This window comes from Primulina eburnea, chromosome 13 (assembly GCF_022965805.1).
Source record: "Primulina eburnea isolate SZY01 chromosome 13, ASM2296580v1, whole genome shotgun sequence".
NCBI classification, from domain to species: Eukaryota; Viridiplantae; Streptophyta; class Magnoliopsida; order Lamiales; family Gesneriaceae; genus Primulina; species Primulina eburnea.
In genome coordinates, this window is record NC_133113.1 from 2,928,913 (window position 1) to 2,949,898 (window position 20,986).

The window sequence follows — 20,986 nt, forward strand, 5'->3', positions numbered from 1 at the left end:
ATTTAGCTCTACACATGTTCGGAGAATGTCCCGCCGATTTAGCCCTATAGAATCTAAATGGTAGCATGGGATGAGTGTAGAAGCCACTGCTGGTTCTTTAATTTGCGTTTTTGTTTAATATTTCCCGTCTTTTATAATTCCGAGAATCATATAAAAAATAAATTGATTTTACACATTTGTTTAGTTTTATGTGTTTTTTTGGGTAATTTATGTGTTTTTCTAGTCTGTTAGTGTCATTTTATGCACTAGCTTAAATGAATATTAATATTTACTCATTACCTTAAACGACTATTTGGCCATTAAGATAATTTAGATTTGATCAATTCTATATTTATTTCGTGATCATGCAAGCTTGGGCTTATGGTATTCATCATTTTTATGCATACACCTATTCGGAAAAAGGTTCCACCGATTTAGCTCTACAGAATCTAAATGGTAGCATGGGATGAGTGAAGTAGCCACTGCTGGTTCTTTGATTTGCATTTTTATTTTAAATATTAATAATGTAATGCTTCACTATAACAAATTTGACATTCAACAACACACATACGACAATGGTTTTTTGCTAAAACCGTTGTCTTTTATTTTTATAATGGTTTTTTTGAAAATCTTTGTCGTATGAAATTTTTTAAAGCAAAAGACAACGGTTTCTAGAAACCGTTGTCTTCGAGTGTTTTTTTATGGTCAACGACGAATTGTTGTATATTAGCATGTTTTTTTGGACAATCGACAATGGTTTTCTAAAAACCGTTGTCTTTGAGCGTTTTTTTAGGGTCAACGACAACGGTTTTATAAACTGTTGTCTATTAACGTATTTTTTTTGGACAATCGACAATGCTTTTCTATATGTGGTTGAAAATTCTTTCTCAAACAGTTGGAAAATTGAACCACTTATGAGTGTGGAAAACGGTTCACAATTCCCAATTGACAGTTCAAATACTTTTAGCAAACTTAACAAATTGCGGTTAGAAAAGTAAGAGCTTGCGATAAGTAAATAACACAAGATTTTTATGGATGTTCAGAATTGAATACTCCTACGTCACCCCCTTCTTCCTTTTCCAGGAAGGATTCCACTAAAAAACTTTGGCTTTACAACGTATTTGCAACAGGTCACTCCAATCAGGACTTATCACACTTCCTATATTGGAACTCTTAGTGATCACTTTACACTTCTGGAAATTAAGAACACTGAGTTCATCAGATAACAAGACTATATCTAATAACCAAAAGGTTATTGATGAGAATAAACGATTTGGTGTGAGTAGCACAAAAATGATCTTAAGATGATCAAATGATTTGCTGTTAAAAGCGTGGTGATTGAGCGAAGAATTATGTAATCTTTTAGGAGCGCTCAGAGATCTTTTTAAGTATGCAAGCAAGCTGTGATTATACTGTTGTGAATACAGAGAGAGCGTTTCTGCTAGCATACTCTTCCGTTAATATACACGATTTTCTTAACGGTCAGAAAGGACATAGCAATGTTAACCTAGTTCTCTGAACAGATGAGTCGTTGTCGTCTTTATGAGCATTAAATATTCTTTAATGAACGCATTTAATCTTTCTTTTCCTCAGCACTGTTCTGAAGTGCTTTTCTTGAGAAGTTCCTTTTTATAGTAACTGTATTTAGCATCAAAACATGCAGTCTATACTTGGTCTCTCTTCTTTGGGATAGGATCATAGATACATATCATTCTTGGAGCAGATGTATATATGTTGACTTCAAGATGGTGTAATACTTTGAATGTATTAAGCCGGTCAGAGAATATCTTTGAGCAATAAATGGTCCTTCTTAAATGATCTGGTTCTGATAGACGGTTGAAACTCCTTTGAGCTTTGACCGGTTAGAAAGATACTCCATCATTTGAGCTGGACGGTTGAACTGATATATGTCACACATATGAACCGCAGAACTGTCTTGTTTTTGTCATACACAAAAAAAATTCTTGGGAATAATATTTCTTTTACAAATGACATTCATCATAGCTTGATATTGGTCTGAAAAGATAGTTTGTGATTGTCGTTCATTCATAGAATCAAGAAATGTTGCAAAAAACCATTCAAAAGAACTTTGAGTTTCATCTGACATAAAGGCCAAGACAAACACTACATTCTGCATATGGTGATTTATACCAACAAATGGAGCACATGTTAAAATATACTTATTTGTTCTATATGTTGTATCAATCGACAGAATATCATCAAAATATTCATAATCAACCTTGCTTCTATAGTCCTTAAAGAAAAAGTTCATCAACCTATCATCATCATTCAATTGAACATTCCAGTAAAAATAATTCTCCTTATTCGCCTTATTTATAAAATATTGAATAAGTGCAGTGACATCTCCATTCTCAACTTTGGTATGTTTTTTCAACCGACTCATATGATCATATGCAGCCTTTCTAATAAAACCTAAATTTTGTGGCCCACATGCTTCATTTTCCATAAAAGAGACAGCATTAGAAACAGATATTACAGCATTTACCATAGCTTCTAGAGTATACTTTTTTGCATGTGATATATTGTGTGCCGATCCTAGCAAATGAGTTTGATCAGGTGCAAACATCTCATGGTTATGCTCTTCAAAAAATCTACTCACCCGCCATTCACACCATTTTTCCCTTGTAATCTTCAATTTGGCTTTACATTGTGTTCTAATGGCCGGCTTTTGATAAACTGGAATCCTTTTACTAGAAAATTTCTCATCTTTCAATCCTTCACATGAACAATGAAATTATTTTGATTGAAGTTCATTGGTATGAGAAAAATATTGTTGATCACCCTTCCTCACACTAAATCCCTTGACATGCGCATATTGACAATACAACAATAAGCATCTTCAACGCTGTTCACAACCTGTCCCACTTCCAATTTACTCTCCAAAACATGGACAAAAGATTTTTCATTTTGTACCTCAACATTTCCAGCTTCTTCATTGTAGTCTTTTTTCACCTCTTCATGTGATAGTTGATTGTTATCTTCCATTTTTACGCAAGAAAACAACTAGATCAATTTAAAAAAAAACAAACTAGATTAATTTAAATATTTACTATAACACAAGGCAAATCAATTTGATCTACTGGAATGAAATTAAATTTTACCAGCAAATTGATCTACTTGAATCAAATAAAAATCTGATCATCACAAATCATCCACCATTCTGCCAAGCTGCTTCATACCCCTGCAAGTAAGATGCAATGTACACAATTTGATATCTGCCACATTCAAATATGAGAAATCAATTTGGGAATAAAAATTAAAGGAGCAATGTACACAATTTGATATCAACTATTGCTCTTGTCTCGAAGGCCTATTCTAACTGTCATTTATTTATTTATGTATTTTAACTCTTATCAACTATTTTTTTAATAAATAAAATTGAAGCATTTATCCGGAAGCTTAAATGAATTAACTTTGCTCATTGTGCCTCATCATTTCATTTATATATGTTCGGGGTTCAGACGAGTGAGTACGATCGTGAATAAGAATCTGAGATGGGTTAATATGTCGAGAGAGGTAATTAAGCTGAGCAGTTTGATTTTGATGGCGTTGAACTGTGGTAGAGGAAATCCATTGCTTACTTTTTGACAAAGAAATGGGAGGAAGACTGATCGGAACTTGAAGTTCGAAGCTCGAAGCTTTATACAAACCTTTACTTGACTTTGCAATAATAATAAACACACGCACTACATTAGAAAACAATGGGTATTTTCATGTTATACAAATTTTACAAGCAAAATAGAACACATAATATTGTTCACGGACCTGGCTTCGACGTCGTAACGATGGATTTCAGAACTGCCGTAGTGGAGGTACGGTGGGAGATTTCACTTCTGAGAGAGAGGAGGTGAAGCTTCAAAAAGAGGACTTCAAAAATTTGAAATAACGAGACCGCGATTGTTGAAAAAGGAATTGAATAATTTGAAATTATCCGACCATGGTTGAGCAGGTTGGTAGAATAAAAAAAAAAAATGACACATGGCAAAATATTATTAGATGGGGACAGTGCTGTAACGATAGTATCGAGTGAACCCTTTTTATGTATTTTTATGATTGTTTTTTGTGTCATTAATAGGTTTGCGGGTATTTTTTAAAGTTAATTATCTTTCAAAAAAACAAGAAAACGTACATATCAAACATGTACAAATAAATAAAAAATAAAAAAATAATAATAATAGTAAAAGTTTTTCTTATTTTCTATATAGGTTTTCTAAAAAAACGCTTGAACGAATTTAACCTAAATTAAATGTTAAAAAGTTTTTTTTTTTTTATTTTAAAATATAAATAAAAGTCCAAAAACCAAAATTCCGATTTAAAAAAATCCACTTAAACAAAACTTTTATAACCAATTTCTCCAACCAAACACACACACATCATTTATAACCAAGATTTTGCGGAAATACTTTAATTTTATGGATAAATTATGGAAGAATTTAAAAAAAAAATTATTTGACAAATATTTTGTTATATAATCTTGTTAATTTTTAATTTTTGCTCGATTGTTATATTTATCAGACGTTTGAAGATCAATTTGTAAAATAAATAATAAAATAAGATTAAAAATAAATGAGCAACATTATATATCAAACAAACAAGGTAAATTAAACACTAAGCGATACCATGTAGAAGCATTATTACAGTACCTATATTAAAAACCAAGAATGTCTGGAAGACTGCTGCTTCTCATCGATGAGATATCACAGTTACCATGTAATGCACCAAGGCATAACCAAAAACACACAACCTTTCTGCTCTAACATGACCCATCATCAGTTACATAAAGTTCTGTTCCAAAGTAGTAGTTTAGTTTATTTTGCTTTTGGACGTAATATACCGTTTAAAAAGACTAATCGGAATTCCCTGGAGTGAACTTTAGGGACACACTATTGACGCAATGGCGTTCATCAGTGGGAGTACGAAACCCTTCGCCTTTGAAAACATGCCCGAGGTGTCCCCCACAAGCTGCGCATGTGATTTCTACCCTCCTTCCGTCAGGATCAGGCTGTATAAGGATACGCACAATGCAAATGTAACTCTATTTTTTAAGACGCACAAGAAGTATGTAGATGGGATTAATGGAAAAAGGGGAACTTACGTGTCGATTTATGGCTCCAGGGAGACCCTCGAAGAATGCTGGCCAACCACAACCAGATTTAAATTTGGTTGTAGACTTGTACAGGGGTGCTCCACATCCTGCACACTGGTATACACCCTCTTCATAGAACTTGTCGTAAATCCCAGTACCTGGATACCTGTTAGTATTTGCGTACACAAGTAAATCTTGAAGCATGTTGGTAAGGTATGGCTCAAACTTCAGACAAGAGTATTTCGACCCTTTATTTCATAACAGATCCTTGAAATGACCAAAACAAGATTGAAGTGGTGATACTTCATGATGAGTATTAATGGCAGCATCCCTTCACGTAGCAAAGAAGGAATAAAATTCAGTAAAATCATGTACAACTGGTGCTGAATTCTCTCCTCCACACAGACTTAAAAATAACAAAAATGAATTTCAGTTAACTGAAGCCAAAACACACCGTCATCACCACTGAAAAGTTCTAGAATATCTGACAATCTATCACCCAAATTCATCCCTCCCTTACATTTTCATTTTTCAAGAAAGAAAAGGCTAGGAATAAAAACTTGAGCCTCATGGTTAAACCAATGAGAATTACTGAAGCTTTCCTCAATTCTTGACAGAGGAGCAGATTTACTTATTTTGCAACATATGACTGTTAAACAAGCAATACTCAAGCTTTCTGCCTTGACTATAGTGAATGGAAACTGGCAGAGACGAGATGAAATCTCGGGCTAGGCTCAACCAAAACTACTGCCATGACCGTTCCTCACATGTGCACTCACTGACAAAGAAAAAGACTTCCAACTCCAAATAAAGATAGTGACATTGGTTCATACACTAGGATGGGTCAAAAAAGATTTAATATTTGACATGATTATCATAAACTCGATTCAGGATCATCCAGATTGCAATAAATATTATTCATGAATCATAAAGACTAATGCTTATTTGCAGTATAACTTCAGATAAATATAAAGGAGAGTTATTTTAACACAATTAATTAATAGAAACAAAATACGAATTTTAGCTTCAATCGTTTGGCCATGGACGTAAACCTTGAGGCTTAATCGTTTGATGGATTTGTATTGCTTTTATTCCCTTTCATTCTCATGTTATTGTTCTTATGATTGAGAAAAACTTTCATCCATTTCACACCAAAAAGAGAAATTATAGGGCCAACAGATTCCAAGCAACTAAAATAATAAAATAATCGCCAAAGTATCAGTTTATGGAGTAACATTCAGCATTCTTAGGAGGGAAATGTCAGTTATCAAGCAGCCAGGTTCTTTGAATCAAGATTCAAAGAACAAAAATAGCAAAATCATGAACTTAGACAGATAGATTCAGACTAATGAAACCCATAACGATTACAAGAACTGACAATCAACACTAAGCAGCAATCGATCAAATTTGACAGTAGGCATAAACATGAAATCGAACTCACTCGGTGCCTTTCTGTCTAAGAATCCGAAACTGCTCAGGCGAAAGAACTGCACGCCACTCCTCCTCGGATTTCTGCACAGACCCAGAAGCCGCCATAGCCACAACCCCGCCTCGGAACCTTCTCCTGCTGGGATTAACACTCAAGACACAAAATCCACCAGATGAAACGACGCTATATCCAAGGGGCTTCGTGAATAGAAAATGGGTGAAGTGGACTCTGTTGAAACTGGTGATTGGGTTTGATGATCTTGGTATAAATCTTGAGATGGAGGAGGTGGGTTTGACAACGAGCGTTCTAGAAGATGCAAATGGCGATATTCTAAGGATATGGGAGCCCATTTGGTGGGAAAGATCGAATTTTTTTGTGCGGCGCAGATTGCCAATTCAACCTGCGTGACCGCCTCGCGCCACCGAATGCTGGCTGCATCTCTGTGGATAGAGTTTGGACACATGATCCTAATTAATCAATGGAGTAACCAATTTCACAACTAAATGTCGGTTGAATTTGAATGCCAAAATTATTCATCCCTTCAAAAATAGTGAAAGATTTTTTTTTTTCATTTTCTCTCTTTGTTATTTTTTTTAATTATCAAATTGATCAAGCTTATACATCTTGGTGATTATTTTTATATTCAATAATTCTATATTAGAATATCTATATTATTATTTGTTAAATGTAGGATTCCATAAATTACTCACATCCAACTACTAAAACAGTAAAAAAAACAAAAACAGAAAAAAACAAGAAACAAAAAACCAAAATAAAGTATTTACAATATAGGAAAAACATTTTCTGAACACACAATGTGATGCCCAATATATCATTGTATCTATTGATTTTTGGTAAAAATTTGTGTGAGACGGTCTCACGGGTCGTATTTTGTGAGATGAATCTCTTATTTGTATCATCCATGAAAAATATTACTTTTTATGCTAACAATATTACTTTTTATTGTGAATATCGGTAGGGCTGACCCATCTCACAGATAAAGATTCTTGAGACCGTCTCACAAGAGACCTACTCTTGATTTTTTGTAAGACTAGGTCATATTTTGTGTTATTTTTCAACAAGGTTCCATAATTAACTAGGTCTTGGTTTTTCTTTTTGTGATGCTTACAAACACAAAATAATTTATGTTTCTAGATGTGTAAGTTCAAACGAGCTGATTAAATAGATTTAAACAAAATATATGTTTATTAATAATAATTGTGTTCGTAAAATGGGTTATAGCATGGACAAAACAACCTTGGTATCCAGATTATACAACTTTGGTATTTATGACTTGAACATACAAGGTTCGAGTTTGAGGGAGGTGAAAGAAACTCGTTGTTAGGAATGGACATAATTATGTGAGTTCGGATTTTAAGAACTACCATAAAATATGTGATTGCAAGGAAAAAAGTTGTCATGAACCTTACATTTTGTTTAAAATTTGTATATGGAACACAAGTAAAAAGTAACACTGTAAAACAATAAAATCATCACAAAATTATTAGTTGATGGAGTGACATTCCACATTCTTAGGAGGGGAACTCCATATGTATCTCTGTAAGCTACACCGGGACACCCTCTCGGCTCCTTTTTAACAGTCTCATTTGTGATTTCAGGCACAAAGTAGGTTGTTCGAGGCCTGAATTCGGGTTAATCTCATCTACCAGAATCGAACCTTATATTTCTAGCGAGTATCAAAACTATTTAAAAACATGGTTGTTTGAACGCAGATATCTCTAACACAAATTATGACATAGACTCGACCAGTTGGGTTAGTTAGATGTCACAAATTGGCTATATTAAGTTTCTAATAGTTATATATATATATGAATTTGAATAATCTTCCTCCTTAAGCTAACTTTTGGGTGGAATTAAACTCTCAAGTCTCAATTATAATATGACATCAAAAAGTTCAAGCTCACCGTTATGTATTGGACTATCCTATGAGTTATCCGATTGTTCGAGTAGGTGCCCAGAATCCAGTTTGTGGCTTGTCATATAAAACAATTTTTATTGTAATAATATTTTATATTTTATCCAATTATGACATTTACTTTATATATATACTCATGCAAGCACCATAGATAAAGTCCTTGAATATACATTAGTACCATAAGATTTATCTCGCAACGTAGATCATGAAATTCATTAGGAAGCGTACTGTATATTATAAAGAATTTCATAGTCGAATCTTCAGCCTAAAATAAGAATAAATATCGCTCAAGCTCGAGATTGATATATGTGATTTAAATATCATACTTAATTGGTAAGGCTATGAAGATATCCATTCATATAGATGTGTGCTCATTTGATGAGGTACTGAACAACTGTCTCTTGGGCTGTCAACATGGTTATCGCTTATCGAGTGGATTAGCCATTGGTTATGCTTATGCATCATTAGTCATTATACTCGGGACAACATGGAAGCTTTGTGTACTAGCATGCATTTTGACTCGTTTACTGACTCCATTGAAAGTCTTCAAGTGGAGAAGCTGATTTTGATTTCGAAATACAGAGGATTCAATGGATATTAGTTGGGGATTCATCGCTCACGTATGAGTGAGATTATCCTATATGATCTAATGAGTTAATAGGTGCAAAGAATATCTGGCTAGAGTAAGACATATGCATTATAGAAATGTGTTTTCTTAGTTGCACATATCATGTCAGTTTTATTACTCAAATATACATCACATCGTTATCGAATTTATTTGCAGCTCTCGATGTTCAAATTCGATAGGAATATATGAGTCGAAAGGACCATATTATATGCTAATCATAACTTACTGATTCTTGCAGAGACTATCAGTGATACCTAGAGGATTATGAGGCGATGCTACTAAAAATTCTTACTATGATTCGATGGTGCAATCAGACTTGAGTTATGACGTTCTTGATCAATTAGTTGATGAAAGAATTAGGTCAACTAGGTGTCGAATAAAAATAAATGTTTCTGAATCACATGAAGTTGTGAACCCACGACTAACTGTATCTATGAACTATTTAGGGTCATACAATTATTTAATCTCTGCTCCCGTTGAGACAGTCAAATTAAAGGAATTGAATTTAGCGACTTTAGTTTGATGGAGATCAAATATATTGCTTATAAAATAGTTTATATGCATATTTAATTATTGAAAGGTGTGCAAGTTATCATGATTGTTAATTAAGTGAGGAGAGTGCAATTGTCTAATTTAGTGAAGGAAGTTCAAAAATAATCAGTTGCAAAAATGAATCGGTAAAAAATTTTGTTCATCGAAATTTTCATTTTTCATTGTCACTTCGTAGTTTTTCGATCTTCGATCTTTTCGTTCGGAGTTATAATGAGTTCACAATTGTTTAAGCTCTACGATGTAAGATTCTCATGGAATATTCTAGAAAAATATAGAGTTAATTAATTAAATTGATTAAATAATTAAATAATCGTTATTTCATTATATCATATCATTTATTATCAAGAGTTCATAATTATTTAATTATACATGAAATATTTTAGAAAAATCTAGTGTGATTTGTAAGAGAAATATTGAAATGCCCGTTATCCATTTTTTCTTTAAAATGTACTAAAAAATCTTGTTTCTTCTTACCATACTTCGGCCGAACCATAATATATATATAAATATATTTTGCATCATTTAAAATAATCACCAACCTACTATTTGAAAATCCAAAAAAACACAATTCTAAAAATAAAATCGTAATCGTCAATCAAACATAGAACTAACATTTTTCAAAATAAAGCGTAAACATCTTAATCCCTCAAAAGTATCATAAGTCATAAAATCTTTACAGTAAACTTAAATCTTAAACGTAATGCATAAAACTAGCAAAGGTCCTCCGGTTATGTGCATCATCTGCCCAGCTAGTTCAACCATCAAATCTTCCATCAAAATCATGCTCACATACATCGATTATATCTAGTGAATTTATTGACTCATCAAACCTTAAACATTATAGCAAGTAATACATATATATTCACAAGAAACAGTGAAAATATTTTTAATCTAAATATCTTTTCATGAACATAAACTTTAAATGCTTTTCTTTTATCATATATTTTTTTCATCATATACGTATATGTTTTCTTTTTTATTGAATTCAGATCATCAATTGTGACTTTCGTATTAGTCGTAGGTTGATGGATCCATCTACGTATTACCATGGTACCAGACGGCAGGGACATTAGCGATACTCTCATCCTTAAACTGAGCCTTGACCTAACATATCATCGTATCATTGCATTAATCACAATCAATTCACCTCCTTTAACTTTTCTTATTTCCATCACTTATAAAAATTCATGCACATATAAATCATTTTTCTTTTAAACCAAGCATGTAACATGTCTTTTAGCATTAAATTTTCATCATAAAATTCCATAAAAACTTGAAATAAACATTTTAACATTTATTGCAGCATTCAGGGCACTGTCAGAACGTCTAACATTTTTCAAATGTAAAATGATCGTTTTGCTCCTGAAACCCTAACTTTCTCAATTTATCCTTAGACCTTAAAACGATTACCCAAATCCATCCAAACTTAACATGACACCTTAAAATACACCTATAAATATTTTTTAGACGTAAACTTTAGCTCCTTTGCTAACTTTTCTATTCGTATTTAAACTTAGACGTATATCTCGATTTTGGCTCGTATTAACTAGAAACTTAACCAAACTTTACAAACTGGAACCAAAGCATAATAACACCTAATTATATCATATACAACTCAAATCAAGCCAATTAAGACCTTTGAAAAGCCTAGACCAGCTACTGAATTTTCTTGTCCTAATTTGAAAACCCTAGCCTCTTACCCATGCAACCTTCGGCCCCAGCCCTTATCCACCAAGACCAGCCCCTAGACCACCATCGTAGGACCATGATTGTGCCCATAGCAAGCCACTGGACTGAACCTAATAGCCCAAACGTGCCCAACCCTTCACCTTTGCCCTAGGAAGCCATGCGCGACTCCCATAGGCGCAACTCATGCCTAGCCTTCGAACCAGCCATCGTTCAGTCTATCTAGGACCATCGTGTATCCTATCTAGGACCATGGCTCAGCCTTCTTAAGACCCCTGGACGTGCCCCTAACAGCAGTTAGCAGCCATATGCACCTAGGAAGCAAACTGCACCCCTAGCCGAACCCTAACTCACAAATAACCAAATTTTCGTTCAAACCATCAGCCCTTCATGTGCAGCCCTTATCTATGAATCTAGGACCATTACACATATGGAAAAACATCCCTTCAAGTACCCCTCATTTCAAGAAATATATTTAGAAAACAAAAGTGCTATATACCTTTAAAATGGAGATGATTCTTAGTAAGATGGATTGTGAGTTTGTTCTGGGACTTGGCGAAATTTAATAAATATGGATACCCACTTCTTTCCTTAGTTATACTATAATCCCATCAATTAAATTTAACATATTTGAATTAAATACTCTTCACTGCTGGAGGTGCATGAAAAACATGGGGTGGGGGGCTAAAGATATAATTTTGATTAATTGGTCAAAGTCTAACAGCGTGTGCCACCCATAATATATATGACTTCACACCAAATGAAAGGTCGATAAAAGTTCATACATATTTTAATTTTGATATGTATAGTTGTGCATTTAAAAGTATATAATAGGATTGACCTCCAATAATTTTTCTTTTAAAAAATACCCATTAATAAAGTACACATCTTATATATGAATGACGCCTCGTTTATGTACGCGTTTTTTTATAAATAATAGAGTTTAACATACAACAGTCGACACATTAGTGAAAACTATGTATAATCCGGAAAATGAATCTATAGACAACGAAATCATGCAACTTACCTTAACATAAACTATCCATGTTTTAATTTTTTTTTTCTAAATAAAATAATTTAGATTTCTCACCAAAGAGTCTTACCATTCCGACCAAACCAAATTTTCACTTTGGAAAGAAAGTCCATTCTTCCATTTCCACCTAATCCTCTGACCACCCACGCATAAATTCCACCAACCCGAACTCCTCGCCTGAAATTCAAACCTCCATTATTATACAATGGCGGTGGCGAGGGGATTCCCGACCTCTTCTTTTTCTAATTACTGTGAAGCTGATTCCGAATTTCGGTTGAAGATGGATTTTTGCAGGAATGGCTTGCGCATTGGGAATATGCCTTGTGTTTCCGTCGCTTGTTTTCCGCGGATGATCGATGATCATTTGAGGCTGAAACACGTGATTTCTGAAACGGGGTCCTTCAAAGTAGGCCCTAGATGTCAGGTTGCTCCTAGCCGAGGGACTGGATCCAAGCCGTCGGGTGTTTCGGCGTTGGAGCTCCTCAAGACATCTGGAGCCAGTCGTAAGATTCATCTTTTTCCTATGTGTTCAATCTTTTGTCTTGTGTTTTGAAATGTAATGAAGAAACTCAGTACATTTGATGATAAATTCTGGGCGATTCAGGGGATCCAATTGTGGGTTTTGTGTCCAAGCTTCTATCATGTTTGCCATTTCCTTATATATCTTCTCTTCTACTTTGTGGTAATCTTCTTTGTTTTGTTAAGAATGGAGTAGTTGTATGCATCTTTGATGATGAGAAGTCAAAAAACGAAGATAATTGTCTTTTAGTTCTGGTCGTTTTTTGCAACCATCCATTCATCTTGGTTTTTAATGATACCTGGTTTACCGGCTTAACATGGTATAATGTGGAGTTGGAGAATAAAGAGTTTTGTGATTATTTTGGTTACTCTTGTATGACTCCTCGATGATTCGTACAATTTCTTTGGGAAATGATCTGAGAAAATATGCGAATTTTTTTCTCAGGTTATACAAGGGAAAGAAGCAGTATTGTGGTGGTGGGATTTAATTACCTTACAGCACCCATAGAGATACGTGAGAAGCTTTCTATTCCAGAAGCACAATGGCCTCAAGCTATTGGTGAACTTTGCTCATTAAATCATATAGAGGAAGCTGCTGTTCTTAGTACTTGTAACAGAATGGAAATTTATGTCGTGGCTCTTTCTCAACATCGCGGGATTAAAGAAGTTACTGAATGGATGTCTAAGGTAACGGTGCTCGCCATTCTCATATTATGTTTAGTTATCACTCTGAATAGATTTAAGAGCAATTGTTGATAGCTTTATCGCTGATGTTTAATTTTGCTTGAGGTCAGTTTGATGCTATACCCCATCAAGTAGTTGCTTCCTTTTGTCCTCGTGTGATGTTTATCATGAAACGAATTCTACAGATGTCAAATTTGTCTTTATGTTGCATAGAAATATGAATAGCGCTCAATTTGGTGATCTTTCTCCACAGATTAGCTCGGTGCCAGTTTCAGAACTACACAAGTACAGATTTTTGCTTTACAATAAAGATGCTGCGCAACATCTGTTTGAAGTCGCTTCTGGCCTGGATTCCCTTGTCTTAGGTGAAGGTCAAATTCTTGCACAGGTTAAACAAGTTGTTAGAACGGGACAAGGAGTCCCTGGGTTTGGCCGTAAAATTAGTGGGCTTTTTAAGCATGCCATAACTGTTGGAAAACGTGTTAGAACCGAGACCAATATTTCCACAGGGTCGGTATCAGTTAGTTCAGCAGCAGTGGAGCTTGCGATGATGAAACTTCCGGAAATTCCACATACCACCGCCAGAATGTTGGTTGTTGGTGCTGGCAAGATGGGGAAGCTTGTGATCAAGCACTTGGCTGCAAAAGGATGCAAGAAAATAGTCGTCATCAACAGAACACAGGACAGAGTTGCCTCTATCTGTGAAGAACTCAAAGATGTTGAAATAGTATATAAGCCCCTCTCGGAATTGTTAGCATCTGCTGCAGAAGCTGATGCAGTTTTCACATGCACTGCTTCAGAAACGCTCCTCTTTTCGAAAGATCAAGTCCAGATGCTTCCCCCTGTGAGCTCTAACATTGGAGGGAAAAAGCTATTCGTCGACATTTCTATTCCTCGGAATGTGGGGTCATGCGTTGAGGATCTTGAAAATGTTCAAGTTTATAATGTGGATGATTTAAAGGAAGTAGTGGCATCCAACAAGGAGGACCGATTGCGGAAAGCCATGGAAGCAGAGGCAATCATCGCAGATGAAATCAAACAATTTGAAGCATGGAAAGACTCCCTTCAGACCGTTCAAACCATCAAGAATATTAGGGAGTACGCAGAAAATATCAGGGCTCCCGAGGTAGAAAAGTGCCTGTCAAAACTGGGAGACAACATCACGAAGAACCAGAAGAAAGCTATTTATGATCTTAGCATAGGAATTGTGAACCAGCTCCTCCATGGTCCAATGAAACACCTGCGCTGTGACGGAGCTGATAAACGGAGTTTGAATGAAATACTGGAAAACATGAATGCCCTTAACAGAATATTCAGACTGGATACAGATACTAGAGCCAAAGGTACGAGCTAGGTCAAGCAGAGTCAGAAAGGAGTTTCTCGAGCCTCCTGTCTCTGCATCTGCAACTATTTGTTGTTTCTTTTTCTGGAGTCACGACTACCTCCACCCGAGCTTCATAGGCATTTTTTCAAGCTTCTTATAATTTGTAGGTTCTTGATGTATCGGTTATTGTTTCTACTCGACCCCGAGTAGTGTAGATTCACATAGAGAGAGATTTATTACTGTTTCTTTTTCTGGAGTCCTCCACCCGAGGTTCATTTTCAAGCCTCTTATAATTTGTATAGAGATAAACACACCCAGGGGGTGCTTAGAGGTCCTTGATGTATCGGTTATTGTTTCTACTCGACCCCAAGTGGTGTAGATTCAGACTGAGAGAGAGATTCATTACTCGGCACGAGTTTATTGTGACAATGGCCGACCTTGTTGGTTGCGTCTAATTCGTTCATTCAAGTGTTTTCTCTTCCCTTTTCTTCTTTATTGATAGCATCTATGTATTCATTTGTTGAAGATGGCTAATATAATGCTCTTTTTAGAGTTTGTTGGTTAGACAGAAAGGTAAGTTCTTGAAATGCAAGGCCATGTTAACTAACTTTTAAGTTGGTATATTAAGATTAACGTGAATTTCAATTAGGTATACCTAAATGTTTCCTTTTAGTTGGTAATAATAATTACTGTGTCTACGACTTCCACGTTTCTTTTGGCTTTAGACTAAATCATTGTACACTCCCAATTAATCTTGTTTAAGAATATTGGTTAATGACCTCTCCTAATTCTAAAATCTGTGATGCTTAAATCCAAAAAATTATGTAATTGACTTGTACCAAATGGTAGCCTCGACTTTTGAAGTTTTAGAATAAAGAAATGGCGAAAACACAAACTTTTCGATGATATGATATGATGGAAACTAATCTAATTGAGTCAAATATAGAAAAACAAATTGAAGCTTAAATTCAATTTGAAATTGTTATATTTGAGCTCAAATTTGATTATGATGTTATCAAAATTTTATAATGGGTTGGTCTAGAGAGTGAGTCTTCAAATCTTTGCAACTGAGTGGATCAGTCGGTGTTCTAGGAGTCCTCTGGGTCGTTGATGTTCGGCTTTGACCTGTTGACAAATTTGGCATTTAACGACAAAGTCAGTTACGTCCTTCTTAAGTCAGTTACGTCCTTCTTAATTCCATTCCACCAGTAATTATGTTTCAAGTCTCGATACATTTTGGTGCTCCCATGGTGAATTGAGAACTTTGACTTGTGTGCCTCAGACATTACTTCTCGTCTTATCTCATCGAGGTCTGGTACACACAAACGTCCTTTCATCCACAGGACGTCTTTCTCATCAGTTTGGAATTCTTGGCTTTTTCCTTCTTGAAGTTGTTCCTTAATCTTTGTTATGAAAGGATCGGAATTTTGTCCCATCTTGATGGTTTCTTGAAGGCCTGGTTGAGCTGAAAAAGCCGATAAATTTACTTTTCCTACATCTCTTCGGTTCAAGGCATCTGCTACCTTGTTAGCTTTACTCAGATGGTAGTTGATTGTTAGATCATAATCCTTCAAGAGTTCAATCAACCGGATAGTCAGAGCGCCTTGCACAGCATAAAGAATCTAGTCTTTCATTCCAGGACTAAACACATTGAAGTTCAATTTCACTTTGTTCGAGAAGTGGTAGAAGAAGAAAGTTTGGATATGCAGAAGATCTATACAAAGGAGAACATAGCTGATGTTCTGACCAAGCCAGTGAACGTTGACAAGTTTGAGTGGTGTAGATCCTCAAGTGGCCTAGTAGAAACGTAAGCAGCAGGGAATGACAAAATTGAAAATATATATGGAGATGTTTTTGATTCTCAGTCAAATCTCCAAGTGAGAGAAATGTCGGCAAAATAATGTAGGTGACAGATAGCATTTATGGTAGACAACATTTATAGAGGTTGATGATGGTTGGAAGACTGTCGACGAGAAAATTCAGTGAAATGATGCATTATTCGACTCTTTAAAGCCATTCCATTATCGAGTGTTTCTCTTATTGTGTAGCATTTGAGTGCTAGTTCTATAATATTTTTGAGGTGTTTTGTTCTCCTATATTAAATGAGTGTGTGTTCTTTTTTAGAGATACAGTGAGTGATTGTACATCATAAAACATTATAAAAAAATTCTTTTCATCTTACCGTAGTTTTTACCTTAATAATTTTTAGAGATTTTTCATGTATCTCTCGGTGTCCAATTTATTCTTTATTTTCATATTTATTATATCAAATTATCGCTCGTAAGACCAATAATTTTCTTAAAAAATGATTGACCAGATTTAAAAAAAGTTATCCCCAAATGAGCATGTGCTCTTCATAGTCCTAAACATAGCTTAGGATTGCGACTTCGAGTGAGTTGTGTTGAATAGGGTAACCATTAGACCAGAGAATTGAATGAATGTTGAAGATGAAATTATATCACTACTGTTTATCTGCAGCTGTAAAATCATTACAAAGTTTGCATTTAAGTACAATTTTAAATTATAGAAAGGTAATAACAAGGCTGAGACTACTTGGAAAAAAATTTGCAGCTCAAAATCTTGAACAATGCCACTCAAGTTTGATTGAAATGGCCGAAATTTTCCAGAAATTGCTGCCACTTTCATGGTTCAGATTGTGGAGCCAGCATAGAGCAAACCAAATTTCAATCATGTCCATGTAAGTAGACCAATCATCTCTCCAAGTTGTTGCTGATTAGTCGTGTCAAGATATCGACCCATGTATCAGGAACACCTGGTAGGCACCAATGCATGCAATCCTGGCCCCAGATAGCCACTGCATCCTTCTTCCCCAACCAAACTGCTGGATGGGCATCGGCTCTAAACTCGCTCATGTGAGTCAGATCAAGTATCCTGATACTTGTTCCTTTCAATGATGCCTCGATAAGGTAGTTCAATTGTCTAGCTTCTTTGTTAACTCCTCCATTACTGGGATCAAACCACAAGTCAAGCTGCTCATTTATCAGTATTCTTAAACTTTATTTCAGGAAAATGGTGTGGCATTTTATATAATTTATGATATTTCTATGATACTCTTGATTTACACTTCACATTATCTAGAATGTTATTTACGCTGACTCATTCATCTTTAACTTTGCTAAAATTTTGGATCAAATACATGGCATACTGGGTTCCATAAGTGAGTCCCAATCGACCAAGTGAAAAAATAACGAGACAATAGGTCAAAGGTGCCACTTGCCCCAGATCTGAATCAACAATCAAAAAGAGGGAAAGAAAACAGAGGCCAGTTTTATTGCGTACCTGACGTTCCTCGAGGGGCTCGTCAAACAAGCAACTACCGTTTTGATTCCACTCGCCACCATGAAAGTGCCTCGGGGACTGCAGCCTCCAAAACTTGAGTGCCTTCTTAGGGAATGTTTTCTCAATGTGATCTACCATGTGTTCAAGAACTATGTTGAGACCGTCCAACATTTTTAGAGGAGGATGTATTGGTTGGCCACCCTGAAAGAAAACCAGAGGAGTCTCTTTGGGAAATTTATCTTCGCCCCACCTATGAGAGCCACAAAAGACAACTCTTTAGTTCGTAATTTGTGACTCATTACTTTGTGAGAGTGTAAAAATGGGCTCTCTCAATCCTTTAAAGTGTCAATCAGATGCACCCCAGACACATAAAAAGAAGGAAAGATTTTCTTATGAATCAGTGTATTTAAGTTGGAGTTGGGAACTAGTTGTTCACAGCTGCGAATGAGTTTGAATATTGCTTTGAGAAAAATGAGTAAACATGTATCCTTAATATTCACAATACATGTTTCATTAAGATAAGAAGCTTCACAGGAATTTCGGTCTAAAAAATTTTATTTACCAGTTAAAAAAAAGGAAAATTCACACGAAGCTGATCATCTTCCAAGCTGAGAATAGTACAAAGCACAAACAATCTAGTACTACTGAAATCAATCATGTATCATCAAGAAAGAGAGGCAATAAGCATAATGAGTTGCAAGTTGCAACTCGGGAAAAAAATAAAGTGTGCAGAAAAGTACAACACTGCATCTTTCTGCTAATTATATGATCAATGTCCCGACCCCCTGAATTTGAGCTTTTCTCATTCAGAGCCCATCTAAGATATGTGCAAGCAGCAAAGTAAACGAGCCAACAAGTGAATACCTTCGAAGACGTAACAAGGTAAATGGGATAATGTAGAATTACCAGTGGCCAGTATTGAAAACTAAAACATCGTAGAACTCAGCAATATTAGCCCAATCATCTGCTGGAACATCTACATCTACTCGGTACATCCCCTCCATTCCATCTTGACCAGACAACTCAGGCTGTTTAGTCTGCCACCTAGATGTAATCAGCAATGCTAGTGAGGCAGCCAGTTCATTTTCAGATGAAACGACATTTTACATAAAAACAAATAACAACAAACAATCTACCCAGGGGCCAGGATTTGTGGAAAATAAAAAACAGGGTAAAGCTTCTTCTACAAGAATCAGGTCACTTCAGATTGAAAATAAAATACTCTTGAAACAATTCTTTATTGATGAGCAACACTCGCTAAGGCTTATAAGTATCACAGAGATTGGGCGTGTGGCGTAAGGCATATGGCGAGGACGCGTTTTATTGAAGTGAAGCATCCTAAATATCGAACTATTGATATGCTACAATGTAAATATCTGAAGAATGTTTATTTACTTTCTCCAAGTTGATGTCACAATTAAAAGTGACCTTGAGCCTTTGGTGCACACGCCTTGAGCCCACGTCCTGTGGGCTTTTAATAACTATGCTTGAAAGACTAAATTAATGAAAATAAACTCCAACAACAATGGAACACCTAGGTTGAACATGGTTCACAAAGTTGGAAGATACCGAATAAGTTAGAATAATCCTGATAAAATATCATCGTCAAATCAAACGACACCATGGTAGGAATCAATTAGCTATAAATAGTGAAATGGACATACATTCAGATCATTCCTACATAGCTATTCAGACAGGTAAAAGCTTGCATTTCTACAAAAAATTGGTCTCACCAATAATTTGAACAATGCTACTTACTCATATTTAGCCAGCAAAACTGCACGGTGATACGCAACGGTCACGTTAAATTTTGGAAAATAAGCTCCTCTCCAGGCACCCTTTCTCTTCCACTTAGTAGCACCATCATCAGCAACTCTCAATATACACAAAAACGCCGCCAGAAAGTTCTCATTCAAGGAATCACCCACGAACCCAATGTTCCTGTTCCTCATCAGATTCAAGAACCCAATCGGGTCGACAACGTTCAATTCACAATCCTCCGGAACCCATTTCCACGAATTGATCCGACCCATTTTTTCCCTCTGATTCTTGATGCAATTCCAAGCGTTTCTGTGGAAAGGACAGGTGGCATCGTAAATGGGTCGGCGAGTCGGATCGAAAACCCATTTTCCCTTGAAGAGATTGCACGGGGATGGAGGTGAGAGAGGTATTTCGGGGTGGGGAGATTTGGGTTTCGGGGTGGGGTAGAGTGGTAGGAGGGCGGAGTAGAGGAATATGAGTATACAGGTGGGAAGGAATAGCCACGGGATAAGGTATGGGATTAACTTAGACGCCATTAGCATTCACAAGATTGAAAGCATCCATCGAAGCTGAACACAGACCATTGTTGTCCTGGTTTGATAGAAACCACTGCCAGGTTAAAATTGCACTTTGAACCTCGATAAAATGAGAAAGGTTCAACATAGTACTTGCATTTCAAAAACATTCGTTTCAAAATGTTAAAAATTTTAAGGGCATAACCCTCCAATGGGTTTTTTTAAAAAATATTACAAATAAATAAAGTAATTGTAAAAATACGACAAATTTTGAGAGTTTGTAAAAATACAACAATCCGGGACTTCCTGTCCCGGATTCACTTTTTTTATTTTTTTTTTCGAAAAAAAAAAGTATGGGCACGGCTTTAAAAAAAGGAAAATGTAGATCGACGACGGTTTTTGCAAAACCGTCGCCAATAAATACCGTCGCTATTGGCAACGGTTTAAGCAGAAACCGTCGCTAATGTAAATCCGTCAGCCACAGATTATCAGAAGCCGTGTCACAAATACGCGGGTATTCTTTCCATCTTCGT

At 35.7% G+C, this 20,986-nt stretch overlaps 4 protein-coding genes across 5 annotated transcripts; 1 reads left to right on the plus strand and 3 right to left on the minus strand.

Moving 5' to 3' along the window:
• Positions 1–1,073: 1,073 nt before the first annotated feature.
• Positions 1,074–2,985, minus strand: LOC140809191 (protein FAR1-RELATED SEQUENCE 5-like). The gene is made up of 3 exons (XM_073166688.1): positions 2,877–2,985; positions 2,219–2,715; positions 1,074–1,172 (listed from the first exon to the last, which is right to left on the minus strand). The coding sequence occupies exons 1-3, from the start codon at positions 2,983–2,985 to the stop codon at positions 1,074–1,076; spliced, it is 705 nt and encodes a 234-aa protein (XP_073022789.1).
• A 1,677-nt stretch (positions 2,986–4,662) lies between these two features.
• Positions 4,663–6,972, minus strand: LOC140809831 (peptide methionine sulfoxide reductase B5-like). The gene is made up of 3 exons (XM_073167574.1): positions 6,528–6,972; positions 5,096–5,252; positions 4,663–5,002 (listed from the first exon to the last, which is right to left on the minus strand). The coding sequence occupies exons 1-3, from the start codon at positions 6,863–6,865 to the stop codon at positions 4,847–4,849; spliced, it is 651 nt and encodes a 216-aa protein (XP_073023675.1). The 5' UTR covers positions 6,866–6,972; the 3' UTR covers positions 4,663–4,846.
• A 5,354-nt stretch (positions 6,973–12,326) lies between these two features.
• LOC140809731 (glutamyl-tRNA reductase 2-like) lies at positions 12,327–15,345 on the plus strand. Its single transcript, XM_073167445.1, has 3 exons — positions 12,327–12,853; positions 13,315–13,556; positions 13,807–15,345. Exons 1-3 carry the CDS (start codon positions 12,556–12,558, stop codon positions 14,905–14,907), a joined length of 1,641 nt encoding a protein of 546 aa, XP_073023546.1. The 5' UTR covers positions 12,327–12,555; the 3' UTR covers positions 14,908–15,345.
• Positions 15,346–17,320: 1,975 nt separating this feature from the next.
• Positions 17,321–20,588, minus strand: LOC140810699 (protein trichome birefringence-like 12). 2 transcript variants are annotated; one of them, XM_073168578.1, is made up of 4 exons: positions 19,936–20,584; positions 19,084–19,221; positions 18,178–18,427; positions 17,321–17,867 (listed from the first exon to the last, which is right to left on the minus strand). In XM_073168578.1, exons 1-4 carry the CDS (start codon positions 20,478–20,480, stop codon positions 17,589–17,591), a joined length of 1,212 nt encoding a protein of 403 aa, XP_073024679.1. In that variant the 5' UTR covers positions 20,481–20,584; the 3' UTR covers positions 17,321–17,588. The 2 variants fall into 2 exon arrangements, with proteins under 2 accessions (XP_073024679.1, XP_073024681.1); XM_073168580.1 differs by having other exon boundaries at positions 17,632–17,844; positions 19,936–20,588.
• Positions 20,589–20,986: the final 398 nt, after the last annotated feature.

What these genes read in the sequence shown, in the direction of transcription:
- LOC140809731 (XM_073167445.1), top strand. Translation starts at nt 12,556, where the DNA reads ATGGCGGTGGCGAGGGGATTCCCGACCTCTTCTTTTTCTAATTACTGT. An exon ending in CAAGACATCTGGAGCCAGTC is followed by an intron (nt 12,854 to 13,314) that starts GTAAGATTCATC and finishes TTTTTTTCTCAG; the next exon opens with GTTATACAAGGGAAAGAAGC. An exon ending in TTACTGAATGGATGTCTAAG is followed by an intron (nt 13,557 to 13,806) that starts GTAACGGTGCTC and finishes CTTTCTCCACAG; the next exon opens with ATTAGCTCGGTGCCAGTTTC.
- LOC140810699 (XM_073168578.1), bottom strand. Translation starts at nt 20,480, where the DNA reads ATGCTAATGGCGTCTAAGTTAATCCCATACCTTATCCCGTGGCTATTC. An exon ending in GTTTTCAATACTGGCCACTG is followed by an intron (nt 18,428 to 19,083) that starts GTAATTCTACAT and finishes TGGCTCTCATAG; the next exon opens with GTGGGGCGAAGATAAATTTC. An exon ending in AGCCCCTCGAGGAACGTCAG is followed by an intron (nt 17,868 to 18,177) that starts GTACGCAATAAA and finishes ATAAATGAGCAG; the next exon opens with CTTGACTTGTGGTTTGATCC.
- LOC140809831 (XM_073167574.1), bottom strand. Translation starts at nt 6,865, where the DNA reads ATGGGCTCCCATATCCTTAGAATATCGCCATTTGCATCTTCTAGAACG. An exon ending in CTTAGACAGAAAGGCACCGA is followed by an intron (nt 5,253 to 6,527) that starts GTGAGTTCGATT and finishes AAATACTAACAG; the next exon opens with GTATCCAGGTACTGGGATTT. An exon ending in CTGGAGCCATAAATCGACAC is followed by an intron (nt 5,003 to 5,095) that starts GTAAGTTCCCCT and finishes ATCCTTATACAG; the next exon opens with CCTGATCCTGACGGAAGGAG.
- LOC140809191 (XM_073166688.1), bottom strand. Translation starts at nt 2,985, where the DNA reads ATGGAAGATAACAATCAACTATCACATGAAGAGGTGAAAAAAGACTAC. An exon ending in TTTTGTCCATGTTTTGGAGA is followed by an intron (nt 2,716 to 2,876) that starts GTAAATTGGAAG and finishes GTTCATGTGAAG; the next exon opens with GATTGAAAGATGAGAAATTT. An exon ending in TTAAGGACTATAGAAGCAAG is followed by an intron (nt 1,173 to 2,218) that starts GTTGATTATGAA and finishes CTTAATTTCCAG; the next exon opens with AAGTGTAAAGTGATCACTAA.